The 27,922-nt window shown below is 37.5% G+C and overlaps 3 protein-coding genes across 6 annotated transcripts; all 3 read right to left on the minus strand.

Moving 5' to 3' along the window:
- Positions 1-2,619: 2,619 nt before the first annotated feature.
- Tao (Serine/threonine-protein kinase Tao) lies at positions 2,620-15,208 on the minus strand. 3 transcript variants are annotated; one of them, XM_076808517.1, is made up of 12 exons: positions 14,874-15,208; positions 13,197-13,636; positions 11,293-11,641; positions 8,970-9,145; positions 8,690-8,852; positions 8,258-8,607; positions 6,903-7,148; positions 6,564-6,791; positions 6,242-6,481; positions 5,636-5,893; positions 5,192-5,448; positions 2,620-3,316 (listed from the first exon to the last, which is right to left on the minus strand). In XM_076808517.1, the coding sequence occupies exons 2-12, from the start codon at positions 13,500-13,502 to the stop codon at positions 3,196-3,198; spliced, it is 2,694 nt and encodes an 897-aa protein (XP_076664632.1). In that variant the 5' UTR covers positions 13,503-13,636; positions 14,874-15,208; the 3' UTR covers positions 2,620-3,195. The 3 variants fall into 3 exon arrangements, with proteins under 3 accessions (XP_076664632.1, XP_076664629.1, XP_076664630.1); XM_076808514.1 differs by having other exon boundaries at positions 13,197-13,640; XM_076808515.1 differs by lacking the exon at positions 14,874-15,208 and adding an exon at positions 14,387-14,827 and having other exon boundaries at positions 13,197-13,640.
- On the minus strand, positions 3,594-26,950 carry LOC143366991 (uncharacterized). 2 transcript variants are annotated; one of them, XR_013084881.1, is made up of 3 exons: positions 24,962-26,950; positions 24,379-24,880; positions 3,594-3,768 (listed from the first exon to the last, which is right to left on the minus strand). XR_013084881.1 is itself a non-coding variant. In XM_076808556.1 (2 exons), exons 1-2 carry the CDS (start codon positions 26,723-26,725, stop codon positions 24,647-24,649), a joined length of 1,998 nt encoding a protein of 665 aa, XP_076664671.1. In that variant the 5' UTR covers positions 26,726-26,950; the 3' UTR covers positions 22,278-24,646. The 2 variants fall into 2 exon arrangements, 1 of the variants encoding a protein (XP_076664671.1); XM_076808556.1 differs by lacking the exon at positions 3,594-3,768 and having other exon boundaries at positions 22,278-24,880.
- On the minus strand, positions 17,086-20,983 carry Car (vacuolar protein sorting-associated protein 33A). Its single transcript, XM_076808276.1, has 7 exons — positions 20,773-20,983; positions 20,382-20,578; positions 19,628-20,112; positions 19,139-19,259; positions 18,199-18,359; positions 17,465-18,100; positions 17,086-17,407 (listed from the first exon to the last, which is right to left on the minus strand). The coding sequence occupies exons 1-7, from the start codon at positions 20,875-20,877 to the stop codon at positions 17,319-17,321; spliced, it is 1,794 nt and encodes a 597-aa protein (XP_076664391.1). The 5' UTR covers positions 20,878-20,983; the 3' UTR covers positions 17,086-17,318.
- Positions 26,951-27,922: the final 972 nt, after the last annotated feature.

Consider the following 27,922-nt stretch of genomic DNA (forward strand, 5'->3'; position numbering starts at 1 on the left):
TAATCGAATTTAATACGAACAATCACATGTCGAAATAATATTCTCATCGATAATATTTTAAGGAAGATTAACAATATCTACCATTATAATAGATTAAATATCCGTAAGAAGAGCAGTCACAATCATCTGACATTAAATTCAGTATTTCATAATGACGATGAAGATATATAAAACAGAAAAAGTACATGGAAATGTATTAAATGAAACGAAAAAAAAAAGAAAATTAGACACTACAATATAAGAGTACAACTTTGGGATGTGTACTGGATGGAAACTTTAGACAATCACAACGGAATACAATATAATACAACTGAAATGTTGATAATACAAGCATAATTATAATGCTATTATAATCTTCTTACAGCGAAAGAAGAAGTACTGTATTGTTACCAGCAGAATTATTAACATAAAAAAATTTGTGGTACACCAGGAGCAACATACAGACTAGAATAATATTTGCAGATTCATTTTGGCCGGTAAATCTAAAATGGTACGCGTAAATTTCTGATCAAGCAAAATTAAATGAGTCGTCGGATGTAAGAATGGAATACTTTTCATTATACCGTATATATATAATCTACAATTTAAACTCCTAATACATGAGTAACAAAAACATTTATCTTATTGGTTATTTCTATCTTGAACAAATGCATGCACTGAATCGAGTTATATGCTACGTATGGAGAGTTTTCGTAAAACGATACTGTTTACACTATTTACGTAATAAACTGTTAAAACCGCATTTTCTCAAGATCGATCTATTAAAACATAGCAAGCAGATATACCCATAAAATGTCTTTTATACACACTTGACATCTCTTTGCTTTCCTGTTCTCCTTTTAGTGAATACAAGAGAAAAAAAAACTTAAATTTCCTTTGTAATACAAACAAATTAATATTTATTTTTACATAATTTTTTTTATATAAAATGTTACAAATCTGAATTCACGTAAGAATATATACAAGCTGAGACACTTGGGAAAAGCTGCGCAAATTGACTTTAACATTTTCGAAGATTAGTTTGCGATAAAAGAAGTTTGTCGTTAACTCTTGCGCATCTTACAGTGGTGATGTTCTTTAGGTGAAAGTATAAAACACAATTTCAGTCATTTTGATTTGTTTAAATAAGATACTAGTAACAGTAATGCCATTCCAAATTATTCAAGATAAGTTAGAAAGACCTTAGTAGATTAACGTTTGATGTAAAGTCACGAGGTGGGAACAAATGAACTATTTCGTCCGAGTATGTTAATATCTCGCGTTTTTTTTATATTTAAAAGAAGAAAACTGTCACCACAAGATGTGCAGACAAATAATTATTATTTAAAATATTGTCTCCGATTTCCAAAAATGCAAAGCCTATTTAGACGAGCTGTTTTAGGTGTCTCATTCTGCATAAAGTACTTCCTTCCTGTTTCATGTGTATCATAGTACTGCTATTTAAGGAATAAACGTCGACTTGTCGGTTAAAAGAAATTGGTACAAGAATAGAGAAATTAAGAAAATTACATGTACAGTTCATAGAGGATCGTATTGAGGCTTCATATCCAATGTTACCAAATTAAAACCAAGAAGATTAATGTTGAAAAGATTTCGAAGCGGACACTATCATATTTCGGTAATTCAACAATAATTTTATTATCAAGTTAACTTTTGATATTGACATTCCTTCTTAATAATGTAAAACAAATTGTATAAAATAGTAAAAAAGTGTCTTTCAATTTTAGAAATTAATCTCTCATTGAAATAACGAATATTCCCTAACATGAATGTATTATCGTAACTAAAACATAAGATACTGTAACTAAATTCATTTATTAGTTTGTCATTTTGTTAATCTAATAATCGCATTAAGAATGCAGTTAAATAAATAGTTCGACTCACTCAGTTTTTGTTAAATCAGGCTAACAAGGGGAGGACACCATGCGGTAGACACCGATTTTGATGAGCCTTGGCACGATGTATCTGTGTCGAAAATAAGTAAATAGGTGTCCGAGCGTTTCTGCCAATGGGCCTTAATAATAGAGATATTTACGTGTAAATTATTAAAAATTTCATAGTGGCCGCGGAGTTTTAGTGGGTAAAAATCCCACACTACCCGGGCGCCCGCGGGAGATTCCCTTCTAGAGGCGTCGGGGTGCCTTTTGAAGATGTCTCTACGTTAAAAAAAACTTTATAAATTTTTTTTATATAAATGTCTCTACGTTAAAAAAAACTTTATAAATTTTTTTCATAATTTTTTTTTTAACTTGAGGGAATCTTCAAAAGACACCCCGACTTCTTCAGAGGGGATTCCCCCGGGGGCGCCAGGGTAAAGTGGGATTTTTACCCACTAAGACCCCACGGCCACTATGAAATTTTGAATAATTTCCATGTAAATATCTCTATTATTAAGGCCCATTGGCAGAAACGCTCGGACACCTATTTACTTATTTTCGACACAGATCCATCGTGCCAAGGCTCATCAAAATCAGTGTCTACCACATGGTGTCCTCCCCTTGTAAGCGTCGTTGAAAGCTTGAAATAAGGTCTCGATGATCAACACATGTAATTATCGGTAAGATCGGTTAATACTAGATCTCCGATAAGTTAGGATCTTACCCAGTACACTGTTCCGTGTTGTTCTTATTCCAAATCTTCAATTAGTAAAAAATCAAACATATAATTCGAACATTACGATTATACTATTCCTCTTTTATTATAATTGCAAGATATCGATAAATAAATGTATCGAAACATTTTCTGTAGTCGCATATAAAATTTTTCCTGTATGCTATAATAGCTGGCTTAACTTCAAGCCCCAAAAACGTTAAGATTCATTTTCTTCAATAGAATAGACAAGACTGATACTTGAAAGTGTTTCTTCTTTACTTCTATTTACGTCACAAGATATTTGGATATGATTAATAAATATTACAACGTTGCAAAAAGCATCTAAGTTCTTCTTCAATATGAAGCTCTCTTTCCAGATAGATCACGTTGACATATTTTGATAATTAAAAAATATGCTGTTACATTAATTTCAGTCCAATACACATTCCCAACCCTAGACAAACCTCTTAGGTTCGGGTCGATGCACGTAACGAGCCAACTTCTGCTATGTATGTAAGTCATTGAATTAAACATTGGTAGGCTCGTTATGTATTCACTACAGGCAAACGTACATACATACATATTCTATTAATATGATTAAAATTAAAGACTATTAGGGGGGAAGGATGTAGAACTATTACTGTGAGCCAGACTTAACATTGAGCCACTAAGGCTTTCATCGTCTGGGTAAGATTCTTTTGATGCCTCAGCTATCGCCAGAGCACTGCAATAATTTAGAAAAAGAAATGTATATAGCAATTGCTACAACAGCACCTTAAATTCTTAAGTCTACCTATATATTTTCTCATATACTGAAAAATAGGGCTGGGACTACTTGTCGAATTGTTCGGTGTTCGAATATTCGAATACTTCAGTTGCTTAATTATTTGGCGAATATAATTCGAATATCCAAGTATTCGAATACTATTCGAATATTTAAGTATTCGAATAGTATGGTGTGAATTATATAAATATATTATATATTATAAATCAAGTTCTTTAGGTTCATTTGTCAGGGTGAAATCTTATAAGCTAATTTTGACCCACTTCACACCATACTATTTGAATACATCAGTATTCGAATAATAACATTCGAATACTCAAATATTCGAAGTTTATTCGTAGCATTCGAATACTTGTAAAATATTCGAATAGTCCCAGCCCTACTGGAAGACTCTAATGATCAGTTTAGCATAATTATAGCTTCGAACGAATAAAAAAAAATACAAGATTAGAAATGTAAATAATCGAAACATTTTATCTTCGCTCTCGCGTTTTGAAAATACATTCGTGCAAGGATTATATTGTACGTATAGATCGTAAATTAGAAGATATGATTTCGGCGCACTGGTTCGGTCTGTTAAATAATTAAATAAAAGCTATTTTGCAATTTTGAGAATTTTTACCAAATTCCAACGTTTCGGTCAATGATTATGACCATTCTCAAGGAAAGTTAGTTAAAAGGGAAAAAATATTGCGTATGCTTTTATGCGAAAAAAAATTTCTTTTAAACAAATATCACGTTCATTACTGGGAACGTGCGACGCACGATCGGTTAATCGGTGACTGAGGTAAACAGTAGACACAAGGCAAGAACACCTACAGTGGCTCACAGCCATAATCGTACACTCTTTAAAGTCGCATAACTTTTTTAAAATTAATCCAAACGACTTGAGTTTTTTTTAGAAGCTAGAAGGATTAGTTTGCTGTGACGTGATTCATCGTTTTGAAAAAAATGCACTGGTCGGAATAGCAAAAAAAAAATAGAAAAGGTCGTTTTTTTTCAACTTTTTTTTTGTGAGCCTGTAATGAAAATTCAAAAAAAAAAACTATTTGTAGATTGAAGTAAATTATATACGTGTCTAAAAATTCACGAAAATCGGTTAACGTTGCTCTGAGCTATAAACGCTTAAAGACCGCAGAATAAGGTCGAGAATCGAGAAATTCCCAAAATCCAGCTATTCTCGACCTTATTCTGCGATCTTTAAGCGTTTATAGCTCAGAGCAACGTTAACCGATTTTCATGAAATTTTAGGCACGTATATAACTTATTTAAATCTACAAACTTTTTTTTTTAATTTTCATTACAGGCTCATAAAAAAAAGTTTAAAAAACGATCTTTTTTATTTTTTTTGCTATTCCGACCAAGTGCATTTTTTTCAAAACGATGAATCACGTCACAGCAAACTAATCCTTCTAGCTTCTAAAAAAAACTCAAGTCGTTTGGATTAATTTTAAAAAAGTTATGCGATTTTAAAGAGTGTACGATTATGGCTGTGAGCCACTGTACATGGTAAACCAGAGTGCGGCCCAACGATGCCAGAGCGGTAACCGTTAAGGATTATGAAATAAATTGAAAGGACGAAACTCTAAAGACTCGCAACAATACTGCCCGGATACCACCGTTATTGCTTATGTGGTAAATAATCCATCACTCATAAGTGTCGAAAAACACAATTACATAACGCTGGCAGTTGCAAAATAGCTTTTATTTAATTATATAACAGACCGAACCAGTGCGTCGAAATCATATCTTCTAATCAGAACAATTTTTACGGTCGAAATTCAATTTATACTATATAGATCGTAAATTACATACCTGAATCCTATTCTTGCACTTTCCTCGTCAAATTGTTGTAATTCACGTTCCTGTCTTTCGTGTAGCAGACGTATCCGTTCGCTACGTTCACGAAGGAATTCCTGAGTTTCAAGTTCCATTTTCTGTTCGAGCAAGGCTCGCCTGACTGACACTCGATCTTCTAATTCGCGACGCTCCCTGTTCCTTTGCGCCTCAGCTTGCATTTTGTTCTTAGACTGGTATGCCATTAGAATTTCCAGTTCATAATTTAATCTCTCCTATAAACATATAAAACAATAATACATTTATGCTGATATATTCACTCGTTCTACACAACCTATTTTAATTTCCAATTCATAGACATTACAACGAATTCTTTCCACAGAAGTAATGCCGCTTTCAAAGCATTTGAAAACAAAAAAATTGCAGTAGTTTATGATCTTCGATAGAATACAATAATTTTACCTTCAAATTATGGCATTCGACTTCTTGTGATTCGTCTAAACGTATACTTTGCTTCTGAAGCATTTCAGCAATACTTTGTTCATACTGATCACCCAACAGAGCTAACTTCCTTCTTTGTTCCTCTTTTAATTTCTTAATAACAGCCTTCTGCTCTTCTTTAGCTGTTGTTTGTAATATTTGAGCTTTTAATGCCTTGTATTGTCGTGTTTGTATTTTACATGTCTCCCTAAACTGTTTTCGAATCTGCATTTCCTTTTGCTAAAATTATAAATATTTATGTCAATATACTGTTAATTTATCCGTGTACATAAAGACGGTTTTTAATTTAATGACAGTTTTGTCATTAAATTATTATTTTATGGAATTAACCCCTTGGCCTAGAACATCGAGTGAGACTCGTGGCACGTCGATCGGGCGAAACGTAAACACCAAGGCTCGTGGTTAGTAGATACTACGACTCAACTTTTCGCCGATGTCTTTTCATCTCAGTTATTCCTGGCCGCATGCACATGTATTTACTTTGTTGCAACTGCGTAACTGGTGCTGATTTGGCGCCGGCGGTCGGGATTTAAACGGTAGGCCAAGGGGTTAAGATATGTTGCTTACTTTGAGACTCTTCGGCTGCTGTTTGAGCTCCAATGCGTGTTTCTTACGCAAGTCGCGTTCCGCCCTTTGCATGTAATCTTGCTGATTAGAAAGTTCAGTTGCGTGTTGCCGAAAGACCTGATCTTCTCGAAGAGCATGAACAGCCCTTTGTTGTCTGTACTCCAGTTCTTGTGTTTTCTCGTGATGCCGCAACAACATATTATGTGCTTGTTCCAATTGCTGCTGTCTCTTATTTAATTCCTATGCACAAAAGCACGCGGCGAAAATATTGTACTTCAACAATAATAAAGAACTTATTTCTGGGAAATAATGTAGTACTAACTTCTCGAAGCAGGTCTTGTTCCAAACTATGAAAGATGAGTAACTTTTTTCTGCGGAATTTACGGATCTCAAGGTCAAGGTATTCCCTTTGCCCCCTTGCGAGCCGTTGCTCTTCTTGCGCCTCCATCTGTCGTAAATTATCTTTTTGGCTCTGAAGTGTAGCATCTCGTTGTCGTTTTGGCGTGACCTCGTCTTGAGACAATTCCTTTTTCCATCTCTCTTTATAAGCCTTGAAAAATACAATATCTTCGATTACATGAAAAATGGCTACGAAAATGCAGGAGTCAATTTTTTATAAGTTACTCGCACGAAGTATTACTGTCACGTTTAATTATCTTACTTTATACTCTCTCTTCTGCTGTGCCTCTAGAGCTTTCCGATCAGCCTCTTGTCTGCTTGTAATTTCTTTGTGAAGCTTCTTCTCTGCGTTTTGGTTCTGTTTAAGTTTACGCTCTAATTCTTGCAAATGCCTCAACTGAAGTTTCTCCAATTCTTTACTAAATTGTTGTAAAAGAGTTTCGTATTCTTTGTCTAGTAATTGCTTATGGGATTCCATTTCCATTTTACAACGTTCTTCCAATTTTACCTATTAAACGAATTAATAATGCGTACACTCATCCTGTACAATCTCTATGTTACTCGATTAGGAAACAAAATTTGTTTTAAAAAATTAAAAAAAAAAGAATAACCGACTTAAAAAAAAATAATAATAAAAAAGGCACTGAATAGTAAAAACTAATTTTTCCTTCATTTAATCTACGATTCTAAATTTTTTAAGTCGGCGCCAGATTTACACAGTGCAAATGATGGGGCGCCGATATAAAAATTGAGAATCGTATAGCGAATTCGATAATTCGCACTGACTCTGCACTGGTGCCAAAAAATCACTTGGATTAGTTGATTCTTATAGAGCTATATTCGTTTCTATCAGAAACAACCAATCCAAGTAATTTTCTGACACCAGTGCAGAGTCAGTGGTAGGTACCGAATTAGCTAGTAGATTAAATGAAGGAAAAACTTATTTTTTACTTTTCAGTACATTTTTATTATTATTTTTATTTATTTATTATATATTTATTATTATATAATATTACATGAATAAATAAATAAAATTTTTAATAATAAATAAATAAAAATTTAAGAATAAATAAATAAAAATTTTATTTATTTATTCATGTAATATATATATATATATTATATTATATATATATATATATAATATAATAAATATAATATAATATTAGAACGTAAAGGGGACACGATTCTGAGCGATCGTTTTCGCTCCTTTCTTGCCGATGGCGAGAGCGAAATGGAACGAGAGCGAATCAAAAGGACTGAAACCGAGCGAGAAACGGTACGAGAAAGACGCGTTGATATTTTGTCTCGCTCTGTTTTTCAGACGCCAGATAACTCCGTGGGCTTGCCAGCCCGTGCATTCAATGTATTATAATGAACAGATTTCTTATTTTTTGGCGTAACTTAAAAATTACTTGACCGATTTTGATAATTCTTTCTCCACGACCTAAATTGATCGAAGCCAAACTAAATGCAATAAGTTTCGCCAAAATCGGTCCAGTAGTTACGGAGAAATTCGCGGACAAACATAATACGTATAACGTACATACAAACACCTCGAACTGAGGACCTCTTCCTTTTTGAAGTCGGTTAAAAATGATATAGTAAAATAATACTTACCAAAGCACCTTGATGTTCTCGTCTCATTCTCTTATACCCACTCATTTGTTCGTGCATCTCTTCTTGCATATGTTCTTTCTGTTGCTTAGTCACAATCGATGTCGTCCTAATTGTTGCGAAATTATTGGCACCGTGTTCAAGAAGATTGGCAGTGACACCGCCCGCTGATACTTTATGCCGGTTCCGGACAGATCCCGTGGAATAATCATTTGCATCAGCGTTTGGCAGTGGCAGGCTGTTGGTGGAGGAACTTTGGGAGCTTGCAGAAACACCCATTGAATGAATTGAATGCTCCGAGGTAATTGAATTACTCTTGCTACTATCGCCACCTGTTTGTTCATCGGGAGTATCTATGAGAAGTAGGAATACAGATTAAGAAATAAACAAATATCGCCATTTCAAGCTGGAAACTTATTTAAACGCATAACGCACCATCAGCGTCGCCAACTGTACTTTCAGTCTCGCAGGCGTCGATCATTAAAATCTTCTTCATTTTCCGATAGTTCAGATTATCCAACTCCCTGACCGCAGCTTTTGTTCTCTGGATTAAATCTATTAGAACTTGGGGGGATCGCGTTCTGGTGACAAATTGATGCTGTAAAATTTAAAGCCTATAAGAAGACGACTAACTAAACTACGATAAATATATTCGTTTATGTGAAACTGCAGTCACGTATCGAAGGAAATTTGGAAACTTGTACGAAAGACTCACTGATAACAGTTTACCAGAGGCTGGCCTTTCAGTTGGACTTTTGGTAAGACACACTTCGACAAAGTGACGGAATACATCTGACCAATCCGGAGAATTTAAAGTTGGAGTGTCGTTCTGAGCAATATGATACAGAGCACTCATGGCATTCATGTTGAAATAAGGTGGTTTTCGCTCCGCTGAAATTGAAGTAACGATAATTTACTACACATCTACAGTTAGTGTTCGATACATTCGTAATTTCTGTTTTCCGCCGCCCCGTTTTATACGGAGAAGTTAAGGGGTTACGCCACCCTGAGACGCTCGAAACTAGACGAATTTTTTTGCAGATACTATGGGGTTGAAAATTATTTCTTTACTTCTTATGTGTAGAGCATGTGTTAGTGCATATATTGTAAAAATACTGTAGAAAAATATTTAAAAATGACCGAGTTATTTGTTGTCCTGCGAAGCTACTCCGCGTGTGTGGTGTATCAAATATTTCCAAAACTATTCGTCTGATTTCTTTCAAACTTGGTACACATACTCTTAATGGTATTATCTAAAATGTAGCATATCATTTTTTTATGTAATAACCCATTCGTATGTAATAAATGTTTTAAGTTTGCCTTGTTAGGTAAAAAATGAATAGTGATATTCACCTTGCTCTCATTTGTGCAATAATTTTTTTTTCTCAAATCCAAATGCTACATTGTAGGTATTTTATTAAGGAACACTAAAATCATCATGTTTTTCATTTCAGATGAACCTGAGCGTTATAATTTGGTACATCACTCTCGGCTGTAACGGCGGACGAGCTCCGCGGGACAACAAATATGTAACTCGGCCATTTTTTAATATTTTTGTGCAGTATTTATACAATGTAAACACTAATACATGCTCTACACATAAGAAGAAAATAAATAATTTTCAACCTCGTAGTATCAGTAAAAAAAAATTCGTCTAGTTTAGTGCTGCTTCGAGCGTCTCAGAGTGACGTAACCCCTTAACCCTCGGACATCGGATGCTTGAGCAGAGCGCGGGGTCCGAATGCCGAGTCATTTTGACCCATAGTGAAAGTTCAGACATATTTGTACATTTTAAAGCGAGGTTTCGTAATAAATTTTGTTGTCATTATTTTTTACCGTTATAGTATTATTTTTGAATATCTTATTCAACAAAACTAGAAAAAATTATATATTCATATAATTTACATGTACACATGTATCTACATGTATCATGTATAATTTTTAATTTTTTCTTCCGAACTCTGAAGTTCTGGTTCAACAACACTAGTGCAACTACCAGTTTCATCTGATAATACTACTTCATTGTTTTACTCGTTTGTATTTTCTATAACTTCCATAAATGTATGACTCATTATGGACTGAATTTCAGGCACACTTGTTTTGCTACTGCTACACTGAATACTTGAGACGTTATATCGGTTGCGTATCCACTATAGGGCTGTTCGAGTACTCGAATATTCGAGTAGCTTGAAATTCGGACCGAGCCGAGACTCGGTTTCGCCGAGCCGAGCTGAGTACTCGAAAAAAGTAGCTTGAATAGAACCGAGAACTCGCATTTTTTCGAGCGGCTCGAAGAAAACCGAGCGGGCCGAAAGTACCAAACAGTCTGATGTGTCGAGTAGTTTGAAGCTTGAATGTTTCGAATATTTTAGAATATGTTGATATACTGGATAATGGTTTGTAATTATTATCATTATTTCGACTTTATTTATTTTCAATAGTTAGAGAATACTTTCATTTGCAGTTTACATTTTAATTACTCGCATTATTATTGCGGCCTCGCCTTTAGTCGTATCTTACTTTCTCCTTATGTAATATATTTTCTGTTTAACGAGTAATAAAGTCGAAATAATAATAATAATGATAATTACGAACCATTATCCAGTATATAAATATATTCTAAAATATTCGAAACATTCAAGCTTCAAACTACTCGACACAGCGGACTGTTCGGTACTTTCGGCCCGCTCGGTTCTATTCGAGCCGCTCGAAAAAATTCGAGTTCTCGCTTTTCTTCGAGCTACTCGGTTCTTTCGAGTTCTCGCTTTTCTTCGAGCTACTCGGTTCTTTCGAGCCGCTCGCTTTTTTCGAGTACTCGGCTCGGTTCGGTTCTTCGAGTCGAGCCAGACTCGGCTCGCCTTTTCCGAGTACTCGAACAGCTCTAATCCACTACGCGAAAATGTCGATTCATCATTGTTCAATTTAAAGTGAAAAGACGATCGTCGACTGTTGCAGTAGGCGAGCTACGGGCCGGGTCAAAATGACCCCGCATTCGGTGTGCAAGGGTTAAAGAAGAAGGCAGTAATAAATGGCAATACCTAATTCAATACACGTTATCCCCAAAGACCATACGTCCACTTTCCCATCGTATTGTCCCTCGTCCATAGCTAATATCACTTCCGGCGCCATCCAGTAAGGAGTTCCTACGAAACTGTTTGCTGGGCATTTTATGCTCGCAGACCCGAAATCTGCCAATTTCACTGTCCCATTTTCAGTGAGCAAGATGTTTCCGGCCTTTACATCCCGATGAATTCTTCCAAGGGAATGGAGATAATGCAAACCACGGAGCACACCTTCGCAAATTGCCGCTATCTCGTCTTCCTTCAGGGGTCTTTTATGAACTTCGATAATATCTGACGCAGAGCCAAGGCAGTATTCCATCACCAACTATAAACAGTTTGTAAGATAATACATGTAATAACATTATTGCAGCGTATTATTTAACACATTCGCTGTCACCATGCATTTTGAGAATTCTATGCTATAAACAGTGATACGCTTTAAGTAGTTTTAATTAATATAGGGCTGTACTACGGTATGACCCAATCACTGGAATGAACCGAAATTTTGAGGGGTTGGGCGGGAGGGGGGGACCTCTAATATAAAATTTTAGCTGCGGGTATTTGTTAGTTTCCGAGATATTAATAAAAAGTTTTCAGCATAATACATTGAAATCTACCTATACAGATGTTACTAACACAACCATCTTCTTGCCGTCGACGACAACTGTTTCACAGCCGACGATACAATGTACGATATCGGCCTCAAAATGTATGTATAGGGATACGGTAACAAAAACTGGACGCGAACGGCAGTGGCGGATTTAACAGGGCGGCTGATGAGCAGTTGCCGCCTGGGCCCCTGTCCAAAAGGCCCCACCAGGCCCCCACCTCCAAAACTACATTTTTTTGTACTACTACACTTGGCCCGTTTTTAGTAAACTACCTCTTCATTTTCCCGAAAAAAATGGGCCCCTCAGAACTTTTGCCACCTGGGCCTTTTTCCTTAAATCCGCCACTGGCGAACAGTCTTCACCAAGCCAAGTGCGATTGTTGTTGAGAAACTCAGATATTATTGCTGCTGACTTATTTCGACACAACGCATTCCACTATCCAACTTCTCCCGGGTATTAGTATTGGTTGGGGCTAGATTAACGCGGGGGGCGCTGTGAAACAGTCGACGGCGACGAGGAGATGGTTGTGTTAGTAACGTCTGTATAGGTAGATTTCAATGTATCATGCCGAAAGTGTTTTATTAATATGTCAAAAACTAACAAATACCCGCGGCTAAAATTTTGTATTAGAGGTTCTCCCCCCCTCCCGCCCAACCCCTCAAAATTTCGGTTCATACCGGTGGTTGGGTCATACCGTAGTATATCCTTTCCTTCAGTAGGTACAAAAAACTACAATGAAGAGGTGCCTGTTACTTAGGCCATCTGATTTCTATAAAATAAACCTCGTTTATTTTACTAGCGTAAAATGCATAAGTAACGTTGATCTGTTATTAAAAATGGTACGTCAATTATATATTGCGAAGCAGTCAGTGGCGGATTTAACAGGGCGGCTGATGAGCAGTTGCCGCCTAGGCCCCCGCAGGGCTCCAAGGCCCAAAATAATTATGATTAGGTAAAGGTATCCAAACACTACATTTTTTCGTACTACACTTGGCCCGTTTTTAGTAAACTACCTTTTCATTTTCCCGAAAAAATGGGCCTTGCTCAGAAGGCCCCTAGGGCCTTATCGTCAAAAAAGAAATTACGATTTTATCCAGATACTACATTTTTTTCTGTACTTTTCTGTACACTTCGCCCGTCTTTAGTAAACTACCTCTTCATTTTCCCGAACAAAATGGGCCCCTCAGAACGTTTGCCACCTGGGCCCTTTTTTCTAAAATCCGCCACTGGTGGCAGTGAATGTGTTCGTATGCATCGGTAGATAAATACCCAGGCAGTGTGGTCCCGGAGATAACAACCCTTGTACTCTATCGTATTAGGGTGGTTCAGCTGCCTAAGAAATCGAATTTCCTTCAAGATGTCCTGCCATTTCTCGACAGTTTGCTTCCCCAGATAGGACATTTTCTTGATGGCAACTATTTCTTTGGTAACCAAACATCGTGCATAATAAACAGCCCCAAAACTGCCATGCCCGATCTCGCGTAGGTCCTCAAATATTTTCTCCGGATCATTTTTCTCGAATAATTCAGCGATCTCTGGGTCTTTGAGGCTACCAGGCCTTGGAACAGCTGGCATAGTAAAGGTGTTAATAATTAAATGGCCGAGGCCTATTTCAGACACCGTAAGACCTCTTCTTGTCTTTCAATCTTCTACCCTAAATTTTATAATCTTACTTAATCCTCTGTCAGTCCATTCCGGAGTTTAACATTCTATCTGTGAAAAAGCAGAAGTTAAAAAATCCCGCATTAATCGGTCATTGGCAACAGAACTACCCGTTAATTACAATTTAGCTGTATTTCCTTTCGTTGATATTACACCAAAATACAAAGTATATTAAATTACAGCTAATGTATTATTAATCAACAGAGATCTGTATATACCAAAAGGTATTAGGGTAAACCAACCAGTAATTGACCGCGTACCAGTGAATTTGACCGTTAGGCAAAGAAATGTAAATTATAAATTTAAACATTATTATATGTTTATAAATGGAGTGTAGTTGCACTTTTAATATCCTATATTTTTAGTTACGTGTATTAAGCAAACATTAATGAGTAAAATTCTTATTAAAAGTATGCAGTCATTCACTGGGCCTCTACACGTTTTACACTTTATAATTTTTTTTTTTTAAATTACGATAAAAGTAATTATTTTTATAGAAATTTCAAGAAAAATAAATTTAAATGCAATTTCAACAGTTGCTTTGTTGTTATACATAAATATATTCAAGTATTAGTCTCAAATGTCCATAGATCCAACAATTCGATCATTCACTGGTTGGTTTACCCTACTGTATTTATTGAAATTCGTTTCGTATGTTTGCAAGTGCAACAAATGCTTTGGAGGTAGGTCTTTAATGAAAATAAGAACCTCCTTGATAGAGAATGTTTGGCATATATCGATGTATAACAGAAGTTTCTATACGAAGCTTAATTAAGGAAATATTAGATTCTTGTCACCGTGAAGTTTCTTCTCGCTGAATTAAAACGAGAGTTGACAATTATCACGAGGTCCTCGGTACGAATCACGCAGCTCTATCCGTGGAGAAACTCATCTGACTCAACCGAGTATCGTATGTTTTTAAAAGGAACATCCACAGGAAACGTTGGGACTGAACGTTATCGGCAATGCCGTGGAGCTATCGAAACGGCAAGTATATCCGCGGGGCGACCAGAAATAATCGTAGATTTAGGGTTGGTAAGGAAAGAAGGCGGTCGAGTGAAATTCGCAGGAGGTAGAAAATGCGGGCGTAAGGAGGGTTGGGTCTCTGACTTGAGGCAATCGCGTCAGATTGGTCCCGCAAATACGGCGGAGAGGCATTGTCGCTGTAGCCGAGAATGCTTGCCGTGTTTGGATCGGGCGCACGACATCGCGATCGAGTCCCGGTGCATCAACTGAATTCTCTCCGGAGCTCCGGCAGGAAGGGAAAAAAAAAATGATATTCACCTCCAAAATGGCGAGGGAGCAGGCACGGAAGCATGCGCACAGCTCCGAGCACTCTCTTCAGGCGGAGCACCTCTTTTTCCTGAACTTGGCCGATCCTTCGGGCATATTAAGAGGGTCCGAGGATCACGGTTTTTCGTCGTGCAAACGCACCGCACCCCGGAAAAGTACACGCCTCGTACGTGTCACGCACGTACGCACACACGCGCGAGACGCGACAATTCGCGGCAACGCAACAATACGGCACCCACCGTCGGCCCAGCACACGAGAATTCGCTAACTTTTTGACGCCTTTTCGCCTGGCCTGGGTGTACTCTATGGCAGGCGAGTTCTCTGTCGACAACGGCTGGCGCTCTGTGCCGGTCGAGTTATAAACTATCAGATACTATCGGTAAATGGGCGCTACCTCTTTACCAATCGACTTTCAATTCGACTTGATTTTAATAAAAGAGCAACACCTGTTCTGATAGATAATACAATCATTTTATTAAGCAAATTCGAATTGAAATCTGTTTAAACCAATTTTTTACCAACTCATGAGGTAGTTTCATTGTTTAAATGGTTTTATTTTGTACTTACTGTAAGAATTCCTAAAACGTAGTTATTATACAACTGTTTCAACCATTGTAAATACATGACTCGTAAAAATTAGGACTGGGACTGTTTGTCGAATTTTTCGGTATTCGCATATTCGAATACTTCAGTTGCTCAATTATTTGGCGAGTATAATTCGAATATCCAAGTATTTGAATGCTATTCGAATATTTAAGTATTCGAATAGTATGGTGTGAATTATAAATCAAGTTCTTTAGGTTCATTTGTCAGGGTGAAATCTTATAAGTTAATTTTGACCCATTTTGATTTTCACATCATACTATTCGAATACACCAGTATTCGAATAATAACATTTGAATACTCAAATATTCGAATAATAACATTCGAATACTCAAATATTCGAAGTTTATTCGTAGCATTCGAATACTTGTAAAATATTCGAATATTAAATTATTCGAATAGTCCGAGCCTTAGTAAAAATTGGCTTCCTAAACAGACTTTGCTTACTTACGCTAACATAAACTTTATTTGAGGTTTCTATGCTAAAACAGTTTTTAATAATTATGTACAAATTCATATTGGGTGTATACAGTAGCGGATTCAGAGGGGGAGGCCCCCCCCCCTCAAGAGAAAAATACTTATTTTAATTTGCAAAATACTTATTTTAACTTAGCAATATGAGAGAAAATATGATAAATTGATACAAAAAAAAAACACTTTCATTTAGCAGGAAAATATTATCGGGAAAAGTTCCTGGTTTATTTCTCAAACCTACGCCCCCACTCCTCAAGAAAATCTTGGATTCGCTCCTGCTCCCCGCCCGAAAATCCCAAATCCGCCCCTGGGTATATACAGTTACATTTTCTTAAGGAGTTATACCTAGTTAGGCGGCCAAAAAGAGGCGAATATTTGTGAATTTTTTTTGAAAAAGCGAAAGCATATAATCGTACAGAACTTTTTGCACTTAAAAGAGCAACATTTAAAGAACATTTGGTATTTTTTTCGTAGAAAATATTTACGTTTATAATAAAGTAACATCCCACATCCAAGAAGCCTTTTTAAAAATTTGCTTTTACGGTGAGCACTGCCATTCGGAATCAGATTATCTAAACTCAAAATACAAAAAAGATTTCGTTAATATATTAATGTATCTTCTGATTGACGGAGGGAATTTTCGAAATATTAATTTAAAACAAAATGGCGGCTATTTGAAGTTGAAATCCTGATTTTTTTCGCGATTCTTGCAGGAAAAAATTTTGATTTCAAATTTAAATAGCCGCCATTTTGTTTTAAATTAATATTTCGAAACTTCCCTTCGTCAATCAGAAACATTAATATATTAACGAAATTTTTGTTGTATTTTGATTTTAGATAATCTGGTTCCGAATGGCAGTGCTCAACGCAAAAGCAACTTTTTAAAAGGGCTTCTTGGATGTGGGTTGTTACTTTATTATAAATGTAAATATTTTTCTACGAAAAAATTACCAAATGTTCTTTAAATGTTGCTCTTTTAAGTGCAAAAAGTTCTGTGAGAATATATGCTTCCGCTTTTAAAAAAAATTCACAAACATTCGCCTCTTTTCGGCCGTCTGACTAGGTACAACCCCTTAATGTAAACGTATATAATTAATTTTAATGGATAATCTAATTATTAATCAGACTAGTAATGTATAAATCGGTTTAATCTGTACATACATGTAGCTTTTGTGAGTTATATAAGAAGAATATTTATAAAAACTGAAATGTACAAATCCATAATTCTCTATACAATTATAAATGCATTTCTTACTGTACATAGTTCACAGTTCTGCGTGAAAGTGTATGGATGTCACTGACAAAGTATAAATATAAATAAAGATAATATTTAATATAAATATATTTACATAAGATAAGTTACGAGCTTTCTAGATTTTCCATTAATGTCGTTAGAAATGTGTTTCCGTTTATTAGCTTTGTAGTGCAGACAACAAATTCGGCATTTGCTGAAAAAAAGATATATTTTATAATACATTTGTACATTCTAATAACACATTACTTACAATCCTCTAGTTGAGACAGGAATCTAAGAGCAGAAATTTCTGCAAATGTACACCCCCCAATGAAGAAAACCATCACAAGCTTCGGTGGCTCGGAGTTAGAGTCTTCGCTATTGTACGGAACGTTGCTGATAGTAGGGCCTGGTAGTAATCCCATTACATCGTTCAAACCTTGCCAACCAGTTGGTTGTACAAGTTGCTCGGCTAGTCGAACGCTCAGTGGCGCGTATATAGAATGAACGTAACTAATGTCTTTCGGTGTAATTTCGCTTTCATCTTCCACTGTAAGTCTCAATGCTTTTCGTAACACTGCATATTGCCGGGCAGATTGTTGCAGTTTTAACAATCCAGCTTTTTCTAAGTTCAATATAGTCGGTAAGTGTTGATACCCATACGTTTGGATTATCTCTCTTTTATAATAGTCTAATAATTTTGGTTTAAGGCCAGAATTTGTTAAAGACTGTATGCAAAGGAGCCGTAAAACTTTAAGCAACGGTTGCTGTTGCGCTATCATATCCTCTATATAAGCGTTTGGTTTATCTGTGTCGATGCAGTTCAACAGTTCCTGTTCGATTTGCAGCGATTCTAAAAAGCTACTCGAATCTGTTACTTCTTTTATCATTTCGGCTATTGTCGTATCTAGGAAAACAGAAGAGGGTGCATGTAACGACGATAAATTAGACAGATTATAATTAACGGCGTCAGTAATGTAGCTAAATGCAATTGAGAGGACTTACGTTTCGCTAATGATTGCTTAGTGGCTAACATACGCGGCAATTGCGCTACAAATTGTTTGATTTCCTGCACACTTTTATCGCCGTGTCTTTCATCGAATTGCGATGAAATAACTTTGGCTTCTCTGCTGAGAACAGGTCCTACGCCATTAAAATTTTTGTCCCTATGATTAAAAGAAAAACTGTATATAATATAAGATTACGTTAAGGGGACCTTCCGGTCTAGAGCCTCCAAAAATAGGTGATCTTTAGGAATTAATTAAAGGAAAACTACTATATATAATTTAATGGGTCTTGTTGCATTGTATTAAGGATGTCTTAAGCTACAGAAATATATTTTTTGTTTTATAATTAATCATTGCAGACGGCACTGGGGAGTCGTTAAAGTCAAAAAATTGATCCAATTCGGTGGGACCCCGTATCTCCGAAAGTAAATATCCGATTCGACTGAAACTTTTTTTACATTGAAGAATATGGCTAGGAGGAAACCAGAACAAATTACAAAAATGACATTTTTTTAGAAAATAACGACACTTGAAGTTTGAAATCACTTTTCCCTATGTTTTCATCCTTTCAACGCCTTTGAAAATTATAAATTTTCAATTTTTTGTATTTTTGTCTGGTATCCCCCTAGCCAGAAGTGTACTCTTCAGAATAAAAAAATTTCAGTCGAATCGGATAATAACTTTTCGAAATACAGGTCCCACCATTTTGAGAACACTGTTTCGAGAAAAACGCGTTTAAAGTTTTACGTGAGTGTCGAGTGGCCGGGTGTTACCCATGCATTTGCCGCTACTCAAATGCCTATAACTTCGTGAATTTTACGAATCTCAAAAAATCCTTTTAAACACGTATTCCTAAAAGGTTGAACATTCGAAAAATGAAATAAAAACAAAATTAACTTTTAGACCGGAAGGTCCCCTTAAAACGTAAAAGTACTCGCCTGATTTCTGCGAACAATTTCTCCCCGGAATTAAGTATAATTTGTTCCTTTTCATTAAGGGACATCGCGGTTGGAGAATCTTGCGAATCGTGAAACTTTTTTGCTGGCAATTGAACGGTGTCTAAAATTGCCGTAAATAAAATCACCCGCGTTAAGCCGCGTATTCACCAGTGCATTCGCCCCGAATGTGCATTCGGCGCGCACCGATTTTTTGCTCGTTCGGTGTTCGGCGCGCGTTGGGGCCGATCCGCTTGCTGGCAGTCCATCAAAGCGTGCATTCGGGTCCGAAAAATACCACGAAATGGACGCCGCAAATTTCACTCAACCCTGAACGCGCGCCGAACTTGCGCCGAGCTCCGAACGAGCAAAAAATCGGTGCGCGCCGAATGCACATTCGGGACGAATGCGCAGGTGAATACGCGGCTTTATTAGTGGAATAACAGTGTTATTAGAAGTTAGCGTGAAATTGTAAAAGTAAAAATACTTCACTGTATTTTATCCCAAACATTTCGTCTATTAATCCTTCGTATGTTAACTGTGTGACTAAGGGTGAAAGTAAATCTACAGAGCGATCCAATAATAATAAATGTTCTATAGCAGGTGATTGTATAGATGTTGTTTTATTCTCCTCTTCTTCTCGGCTTAATCTTTCCAATAACTCCCAAACTTTACTAGCTGCAGGTCCCCTCCCCGTGACTTTCGGGATTTTTCCATATAGCTTCTGCAAGCCGTGAATAGCTTGAGCTACTTGATATAAACAAGTCGGATCGTTCTCTAAATAGAACTCCTTGAACGATCCATCCAGTTCCATAGAGAGAAGATCGTTGTCGAAGGGGAACAGATCACATTTAAACTCTTCGATTAACGTAAAACTACCGAAGACCCCTCGATTCTGGAGTTTCTTTTGGCAAAGAAGGCTTTTCCGGGGTACAAAGAACAAATGGAAGAGTTTGCGTGGCCTTTTTTCTTTCTCCCTGCAAATTAATCGCTGTATAAGCTCTGATATATTATTACAAAAGAGCTACTGTCCGCCGATGAAAAGAGGTTGGCGAGAAACTTTGGGGTCCTAGCGGCCTATCCCTATAGGCCCGCGGAGGGTACACGTATCGTCGCTATTGACCAGCGTGACAACGTCAACGAATACAAAGTGAGCAAACAAGCGAAGAACCCCTCTTACCCCTGTGGCATTTCGACCGACTTCTTTTCATCGGGGTACAGTAGTTATGTGCTATTGCATGTGTACCCGTGAACATTCTCAGCAATTAAGTCCATAAGACCAAATTGAGGTCTAGTGATAAATATTATATTAACGATATTTGTTGGTATCGTTAAATTCCCACCGCACAAAGGGTACATTTTAACAACGTCGTGTTCCTCGAGCAAATTATATTTTGCAACAAGACCAATCGGTCCTGCAAGAGATTGATCCCATATAATAGCCTGTTAAAATATGGTTAAAAATATTTTTAGCCTCGTACGTTTATTTGTAATCTGCACGATATATTTAAAACTATATATATATATTATAACATAATGAAAAATCGAAATACAACTCATATTTGTCGAAATAATAATAATATTAACGGGCATATTAAGTTAATGCATATATAGAGTAGGAATGATTATTCTTATACCTTCGTGCCATCGCACTTTTCGAGTAAACAAAGTAATTGTTTCCTCGCTTCTTCTTGTATAATGCCGACATTTAAACGGCCGGTAGTCAAATGTGCAGATGACATGTTTGAATCGTATTATTTACACGAAAATTATTAAAGGTACATACACCTTCTACTGTCACTTCAAGTATCTCCAGTTAGCTGTGTCATTTAAGAAGGAACCAGTTTCGCGCATGTAGAATGAGCTCATTGGCTCCGAAAAAGCGTTGGTGGGGGTGCAGCCAATAGTGGCTTCTCCGGGCACCAATGAGCGTCAACCTGCGCAGAACCGGTTTAAACTCGTCGGTCGGCAGGTTCCTTCTTAACTGACAGGGAGAATAACTTCTGTTTGATACGGAAGCGCATACGTGCCACCTTCATGCATAATCGTGCAGTGCCGTGCCTGCCCAACTCAAGCCGTTTCTGACACACCGGGTAGTGAGGTAGTGCTGTTTCTGACGCAACTTCACACCGTTCCGTTCCGGGAGCGACGAGTTGAGGTTATGTGTCATGCGATTCTGATTGGTCGATTCCCAACGAATCTTTAGTCCTACTAAAATCAACCAATCAGAATCGCATGACACATAACCTCAACTCGTCGCTCCCGGAACGGAACGGTGTGAAGTTGCGTCAGAAACAGCACTACCTCACTACCCGGTGTGTCAGAAACGGCTTGAGTTGGGCAGGCACGGCACTGCACGATTATGCATGAAGGTGGCACGTATGCGCTTCCGTAGTTTGACGTTTGTTCGTTTACACTGTTTGCAGGTGCATAAGCTTCGGTCAGATTGCAAATGACTTACTGCCAGTGGGGACAGTACTTTGCACAGTATTTTATATTATTATTTAATCGTCATGCTATGCACAAATCCATTTGCATAATACATACTTCCTCATTTTCAACTACCTATTACTGGTGTTATAATTCTCATATGGCAATATGAATACTTAGTACAAAATTAGTTTCAGGAGTCGCCACTTGTATATTCTGATGCGGAGGGAAATTTAAATTAGGGTAGGGAGATCTTAGGGCGGTATTCTCAGTCGCTACTTATTCTTAAGCAAGTGCTTAAAAATAAGTAGCGACTGAGAATATCGCGCTTAGAGCGTATAGGGGAGGGAGATATGTATTATGATTGAATTCCACTTACACCCAAATCGCCCGTGATTTTTATTAAGGTGGGTTTTCCTATACGCGACTGAACACAACGTCAGGAATTTCAAAGTAGATTTTCTCGAGAATTAAGCGCGATATAAAAAAAGTTACTCTTTCTTTTCTTCTTATAACAAGTAAATAAGTCGAGAAAGGGGAATACAATTTTTCGATGTTGTGCTTCATTTTCGAGAAAATCGACTTTGAAATTTCTGACGATGCGTCCAATCGCGTAAAGGGAAACCTACCCTAATAAAAGTCACGGGCGGTTTGGGCGTAAGTGGAATTCGCCCAATGTTGTGTGACTAACTGTGAACTGGCGGTACAATAGGTTAGGTTAGGTTTATTTTTCCTTTCGTACAGTTACAAAAAAATTATACTCCTCCCCATACCAAAGCGGCATTTCAAGAAAACTTCTTATGTAGCCCAACGAACTCTAGCCCCTTATAAAACATTTCTATCTCTCCATTATGAGCATTCTTCCTTCATACTCTCATGCCTCATACCTTGTTACATCTGTGATTATGCTATATATTGATAGACGGTACAATACATATAAATATTTGGAAACAATCGTGTGAAGCGTCACGCCTTTCAACTGTAACATTGATAATACCCTACAATACTAACTCTGCCTTACGATAGTCTTAACCAGTTTCGCATCAATGAATGAAAAAATAAATCGATTGGCCAACTAGTTACAGTTAATGAACTGTGCATGATTTTAGTGACGCTTAATTTCATTACACTCACAAACTGAATTACTAATTGTAATTATAATATACTTTTTGATGTCTAACACGAATTGCGCGGGCGCGCATTATAGGATCGAATTGCGATTGGTTGTGTAATTTGCGCGTATGGGGATAGAGGGAGAGACAGAGATAGGAGGACAAAGAAAATCGGCAAAAGGAATGTACCGATTATGCCAAGCAGTAATTAAATACACTCGAATTATACATCTTTAATATTCTTCTTCAACCATTGTACGTAGAGAGAGATGACAACAGACGTTGCATACATTCTTTTCGGTTCATAGTAGATCAGTGCAAAAGTTCGTTTGCTGTATTGATACAAAATGTTTATTAAAAGTATAAATATATTTCATATTTTTTTAACAAAAACTTTTTCCTTGAATATTTATATTTTCCCACGTTTCTGATAAAAGTTCAACTAGCCAAACTGGTAAATTTGGCAATTATAACAAACCGTATTTTGGAAACATATTCATTTCTTTATATTTATGTTTCAATGCGGTACGTCAACATTATGTATTGGCGACCAACTTGTGGACTGTACTTCGGATACATAATAAAATTATTTTATGAACAGATACTTAAAATCATACATTCTGTTATTGTTATTGAATTCGCTTTTTTTATGGAGTATAAAAATATGTGAAGAAAAATATGTGGTGCTATTCGAGAAACACAAAATTCCTCTAATTTGTTGTACAACAAAGGTACTCTAGAAATTTTGCCTATATGAATAAATTCTTTGCGTTACGTGTAGAGACTGAATGCAGATGTCGCCCACGCGGAGATCATGCACAGGGGCGGCGTTAACATACTTGGCACCCCGGGCAAGATTATCATGGCGCCCCTCCAAAGGCACGAAAATCAATTAGCAGAACGGATATAAATGAATAAACGCATACAGCGGCGCCCCTACAGATTTAGCGCCCCAGGCGGTCACCCTGCCTGCCCCCTTCCCCTTTAAGGGGGTAGTGGACTATTTCAGCTTAAAAAAATTGATATTTTTTATTTTACTCCTGAAACTCTTTTCTTTTGCGAACATTTTAAATGTTCATGAAAAAATTCAAATAATTGTCGAAACACCATTTTCAGAAACGGTGTACATCATAACTCTTGAACGAATGAATATTTTCACTTAAAATTTTAAATGGAGCTGTAGAATTCCATTCTCTATCGTGTAGAAATTCCGCATCAATATTGAATGTCTGTAAAACATTTTATAACTGATTAAAGACGATTTTTTCCCGTAAAAATGTGGAAAGAAAATTCATTAGTGTGTAACTTCCACAATTTTTGTTCAAATTCATCGGCAAGTTTCCACACTGTAGATATTTGTGTATATAATAATCACCTCGAAGCATTTTGCTTTCAGATGATTGGTTCACCTGAATCGATGTACACCACCTGCAGCGGCGCGCCGTACAGGACTATCTTCAACGATTAATAACTTCGACAATTTTATACATTCCGACTGATTTTTTTTGTTGTAAATACTCGCAAACATGCCCGCAATAGATTGTCAAAAGCACGACTATAACGATTGTTTGGTATCAAAGTAATTTAGCGTCAAAGAAACTAACGATTTTACGTATCCAATACCCCCTCCTTAAAGCCGGCTCTGATCATGCATATCCCCACCAGTGTTTGGCCCAATTTGTCCAGTATAAAAAGGGGCACATCTTTGATTTCCAGGTGTGGTAATAACCCGCAACGACATATTTCTACCGCTCGTATTGTATGAAACTTTAATTTACAGTTACGAGGCACAACTAACATTTCCCGCGACTCCCTGATTCCGCATCAGGTTCGTCGGCCCCTCGCGTTGCTACGGCCCTGTCTCATAACAATACCAATGAACCTCGTGTTCCAACTCCTTTTATCTTCAATTATCACAACCAACCCAATCATGGCGACCGATGGGAGTTCCTTTACCCAAAAAGGAGACTCACTTTGCTTTCCAATTTTTCAAATTGGCCTTCAAAATCACCCTCTTTTGGAACATACTGTCAGAAAGTCTATTACACTTTGGAGAATTCGTCATCGTAGCGTAGGAAAAGAATCTTTCTACAGGCGCCGACGATGGCAATGGAGTGTTATACTTTAAGAACACTTTCCTCATTTCTGTATAGTTTTGTAAAATGCTGAATTCTGTGACTCCCTCTTGGAAGAAGTGTAACACCTGTATGCAAAATATCAAGAGATTAAGAACACGTATATTCCATTATATATTTACTAAATGAAAAGAAAACCATACACTAACTTGATCCGATGCTTTAGACGAATATTCTGTAATTTCGTGCTTAATCACATCTCCAAAGTCGAAGAAATCATTGTAACTAAACGATGTAGACGGCTCATTGATCGAGCATTCGCTATTGGCATTCATCTCTTCAACTATTATGTGCTTGAGGAGGTCCAGCAGTCTGTCGCGCTGGTAGTGATCGATGCACATGAACCACCTATTTTTAAACTGCGGGTGGGTCAAAGCGGCCAGGGCCGCGTTGTCCGCCTCCGGCGAGGTGAAGTTCAGGTAGTCTTGGAATCTCGTCTGGAAAGTGTCTAGAAGGCATGTACTGATCGGTTCGCAAAATGCCCACTTACTTTCGACTAGTTTAGTCAATTTTCTGCGCAAAGTCAACAAGCACGGCAGAAGCGTGCCATAGAAAACATTGTCGCCTTGCAGTATATCTATAGCTTCGGCGATCGGCGCCGTACACTTAATATGCTCTTCTAAATATATAAAATCGTTTTCCCTTAAGACACTCTTTATCTCTAAAAGTTTGGCCAGTTCGCTCATTTTATCCTTGATCTTTAAAATTTGCTGCAGGGATTCGTAGAGAGAATTCCACCGCGTTTTGCCCGGTCGCTTTAGCGTGTGGCCAATTGTTTGTTCTATTATTTCGGCGGATTTCGGCCTTAAAGCTTCTTTCCAGAGTATGTTGCATTTCTGCATGACGTCTGTGTGGATGGCAGATAGCACCTCGTTGCTATTAATTGTGCGCACCATGTCTGTGGTAATGCATAAGTTCAGTGTATGGGCGGAACATCTAAGCTGGCGAGGTAGTAAATGATTCATGTAGTCGGCGTTCACTGGTGTACTTTCCTCGATGTCTTCCTCATCGCTGGAGGAGTTATCAGAGGAAGAGATCATGCCATCCTCTTCATCCTCCCTAGCCACTAGGGCTTCCTTAATGCCGAACATTCTGAAAGCCTTAGCAAAGGTGCTGCCATTATTTGTAATTGTTGCCACAATCTTCCCACTACTTAAACCAAACTCTGAATGAATGCTATGCAGCAAGTCAGTGATTTTGTTAAAGGAATGCACGCCGGCAAAGCGGCGGCAAGCTAGAGCTGCTGATTTCCTTTCGTAGTCCGGCGATATCCAGTGGGCTGTTACACCGAAAAATGTTCGTCGCCTCCCTGACCAAATGTCTGCAGTCGTGCAGACATATGGAACAGTCTTCAATTCGCTTTTAATATTACACATACTGTCTGTGTAAATCTTACTGATAGTTCTCCCCAGCGTCCGGCGACTGATTGTATTAATTTTAGCACCAAGTCCGAGATTGTTAAATATTTGCCGAAAGTACGAATCCTCCACCCACTTCAATGGGATCATCGCGTTAATTACATACCTCGCGACATCGATTTCAAACTGATTTTGCGTGACTTTCTTAGATTCGTCATTAGTCGCTAAGCTCGCCGATACTCTTTGCTTCTTTCTCGCGGATTCCAAACAGTATTCCTCGAATTGATTAAAATGTTTCCGCTTCAAATGTGAGAGAAAATTTGATGACGATGTTACCTGTCCCCTGATTTCCGTTTTTTTCGGCAAACAAAATTGGCATAATCCAATAACGCACTTAGTAGTAGATTTTTTCTCCACAACCGAGAAATATTTCCCATTTAAAATAGTAGGCACGCGCTGGTGTTCCTGAATCGAAACTTCACTTGTGTTCGGCGTCGACACGTGAAATACATCGGCGATGGTGATATTTTGCATTTCGTACTCACTGTCACTCATTTTACTACAGTTTCTATACGCTATACTTATTTGATAGGCTTAGATGAATATCTTATTTAATAGGGAAGTAAATATTTTAAATGTGAAATAATGCTTGACTAAATATAAGTAACTTATATTAAAGTAATTGTAAAGTGTACTATTGTAACGTTTTGAAATGGTTTGATAAATCTGCGATACTCTCTTCCGAAATGCTTTCAAGCAGTGCGAAGCAGCAGCGAAGCAGTGATGCCAGGATGCCAGATTCGTGGGTACCTCCCACGGGCTTTACCCTCTCCCCGCGACCGAGCATATGTATTCCCCTCCTGGTTTGTATGTACAGCACCACACAAGCATACCCCTACCCAGGGTTGCCAGATAACATTATGCAGGACACCTTATTTAACGGAGGGGAAACATCTGGCAACCCTGCCCCTACCGTCTGTCCGTGTGCCGTGCGCGCTGTCTGGCCGCCGCCAGAGTTGGGCAAATTTTATTTCGAATAATGAATAAAGAATAACAAATAAACCCCCAGATTTATTCGTGAATAACTAATAACGATTTTATTCGACGAAATATTATTCGTGAATAATGAATAAATCTGTAGCGTTATTCGAGCCAAATTCATTGGCGTAACTAGTTGGGGGGCCGGGTGGGCCTGGCCCCCCTAAAATGCGGATTGCCCCCCCCCAAAAAAACGTAGAATGGCCCCTTCCTAAAAACTATCAAAATAAGTAAAAAACATTCGTCCGTTAAATAATCAATATTTTTTATCCAGTTTACTCTTTGTTTAGTGTCAAAAAAATATGTAGGTAAATGATTGTTATAAAATGTGTATGTACATAAAGATTTCCTCCCCCTAAAAAAAGGAGTGAGGGAGAGAGAGTGAGAGGGGGCGGGGAAGATGAGGCCTGGCCCCCCAGACAAAAAACCTAGTTACGCCAATGGCCAAATTTATTCGTTATTGAACAGAGCTCAACGACGAATAAATGTGAGGAATATGCGGCGCGACGGTGAGGGAAACGCTTCTCGAGATAGCGGCCGACCTGGGCTGACGGGTCTGGTCGATCGAACCGAGATGTAGGAGACCCTAAAAGTTGGCGAAAAAATCGAAATACAAAAGAATGTTTAGATGTCTGATTTTTTATCCCTGGTATAGTCGATCCATAAAAAAAGTAAAAAAAGTACAAAATTACGCCAAGTACATGAAATCAAATA

This window comes from Andrena cerasifolii, chromosome 3 (assembly GCF_050908995.1).
Source record: "Andrena cerasifolii isolate SP2316 chromosome 3, iyAndCera1_principal, whole genome shotgun sequence".
NCBI classification, from domain to species: domain Eukaryota; kingdom Metazoa; phylum Arthropoda; class Insecta; order Hymenoptera; family Andrenidae; genus Andrena; species Andrena cerasifolii.

What these genes read in the sequence shown, in the direction of transcription:
- Tao (XM_076808517.1), bottom strand. Translation starts at nt 13,502, where the DNA reads ATGCCAGCTGTTCCAAGGCCTGGTAGCCTCAAAGACCCAGAGATCGCT. An exon ending in AGCAGCCGAAGAGTCTCAAA is followed by an intron (nt 5,894 to 6,241) that starts GTAAGCAACATA and finishes TTATAATTTTAG; the next exon opens with CAAAAGGAAATGCAGATTCG. An exon ending in TCGAATGCCATAATTTGAAG is followed by an intron (nt 5,449 to 5,635) that starts GTAAAATTATTG and finishes ATATGTTTATAG; the next exon opens with GAGAGATTAAATTATGAACT.
- Car (XM_076808276.1), bottom strand. Translation starts at nt 20,877, where the DNA reads ATGTCATCTGCACATTTGACTACCGGCCGTTTAAATGTCGGCATTATA. An exon ending in AATGTTTGGGATAAAATACA is followed by an intron (nt 19,260 to 19,627) that starts GTGAAGTATTTT and finishes CGGCAATTTTAG; the next exon opens with ACACCGTTCAATTGCCAGCA. An exon ending in AAATTGTTCGCAGAAATCAG is followed by an intron (nt 18,360 to 19,138) that starts GCGAGTACTTTT and finishes TTTTAATCATAG; the next exon opens with GGACAAAAATTTTAATGGCG.
- LOC143366991 (XM_076808556.1), bottom strand. Translation starts at nt 26,725, where the DNA reads ATGAGTGACAGTGAGTACGAAATGCAAAATATCACCATCGCCGATGTA. An exon ending in CGTCTAAAGCATCGGATCAA is followed by an intron (nt 24,881 to 24,961) that starts GTTAGTGTATGG and finishes TTTTGCATACAG; the next exon opens with GTGTTACACTTCTTCCAAGA.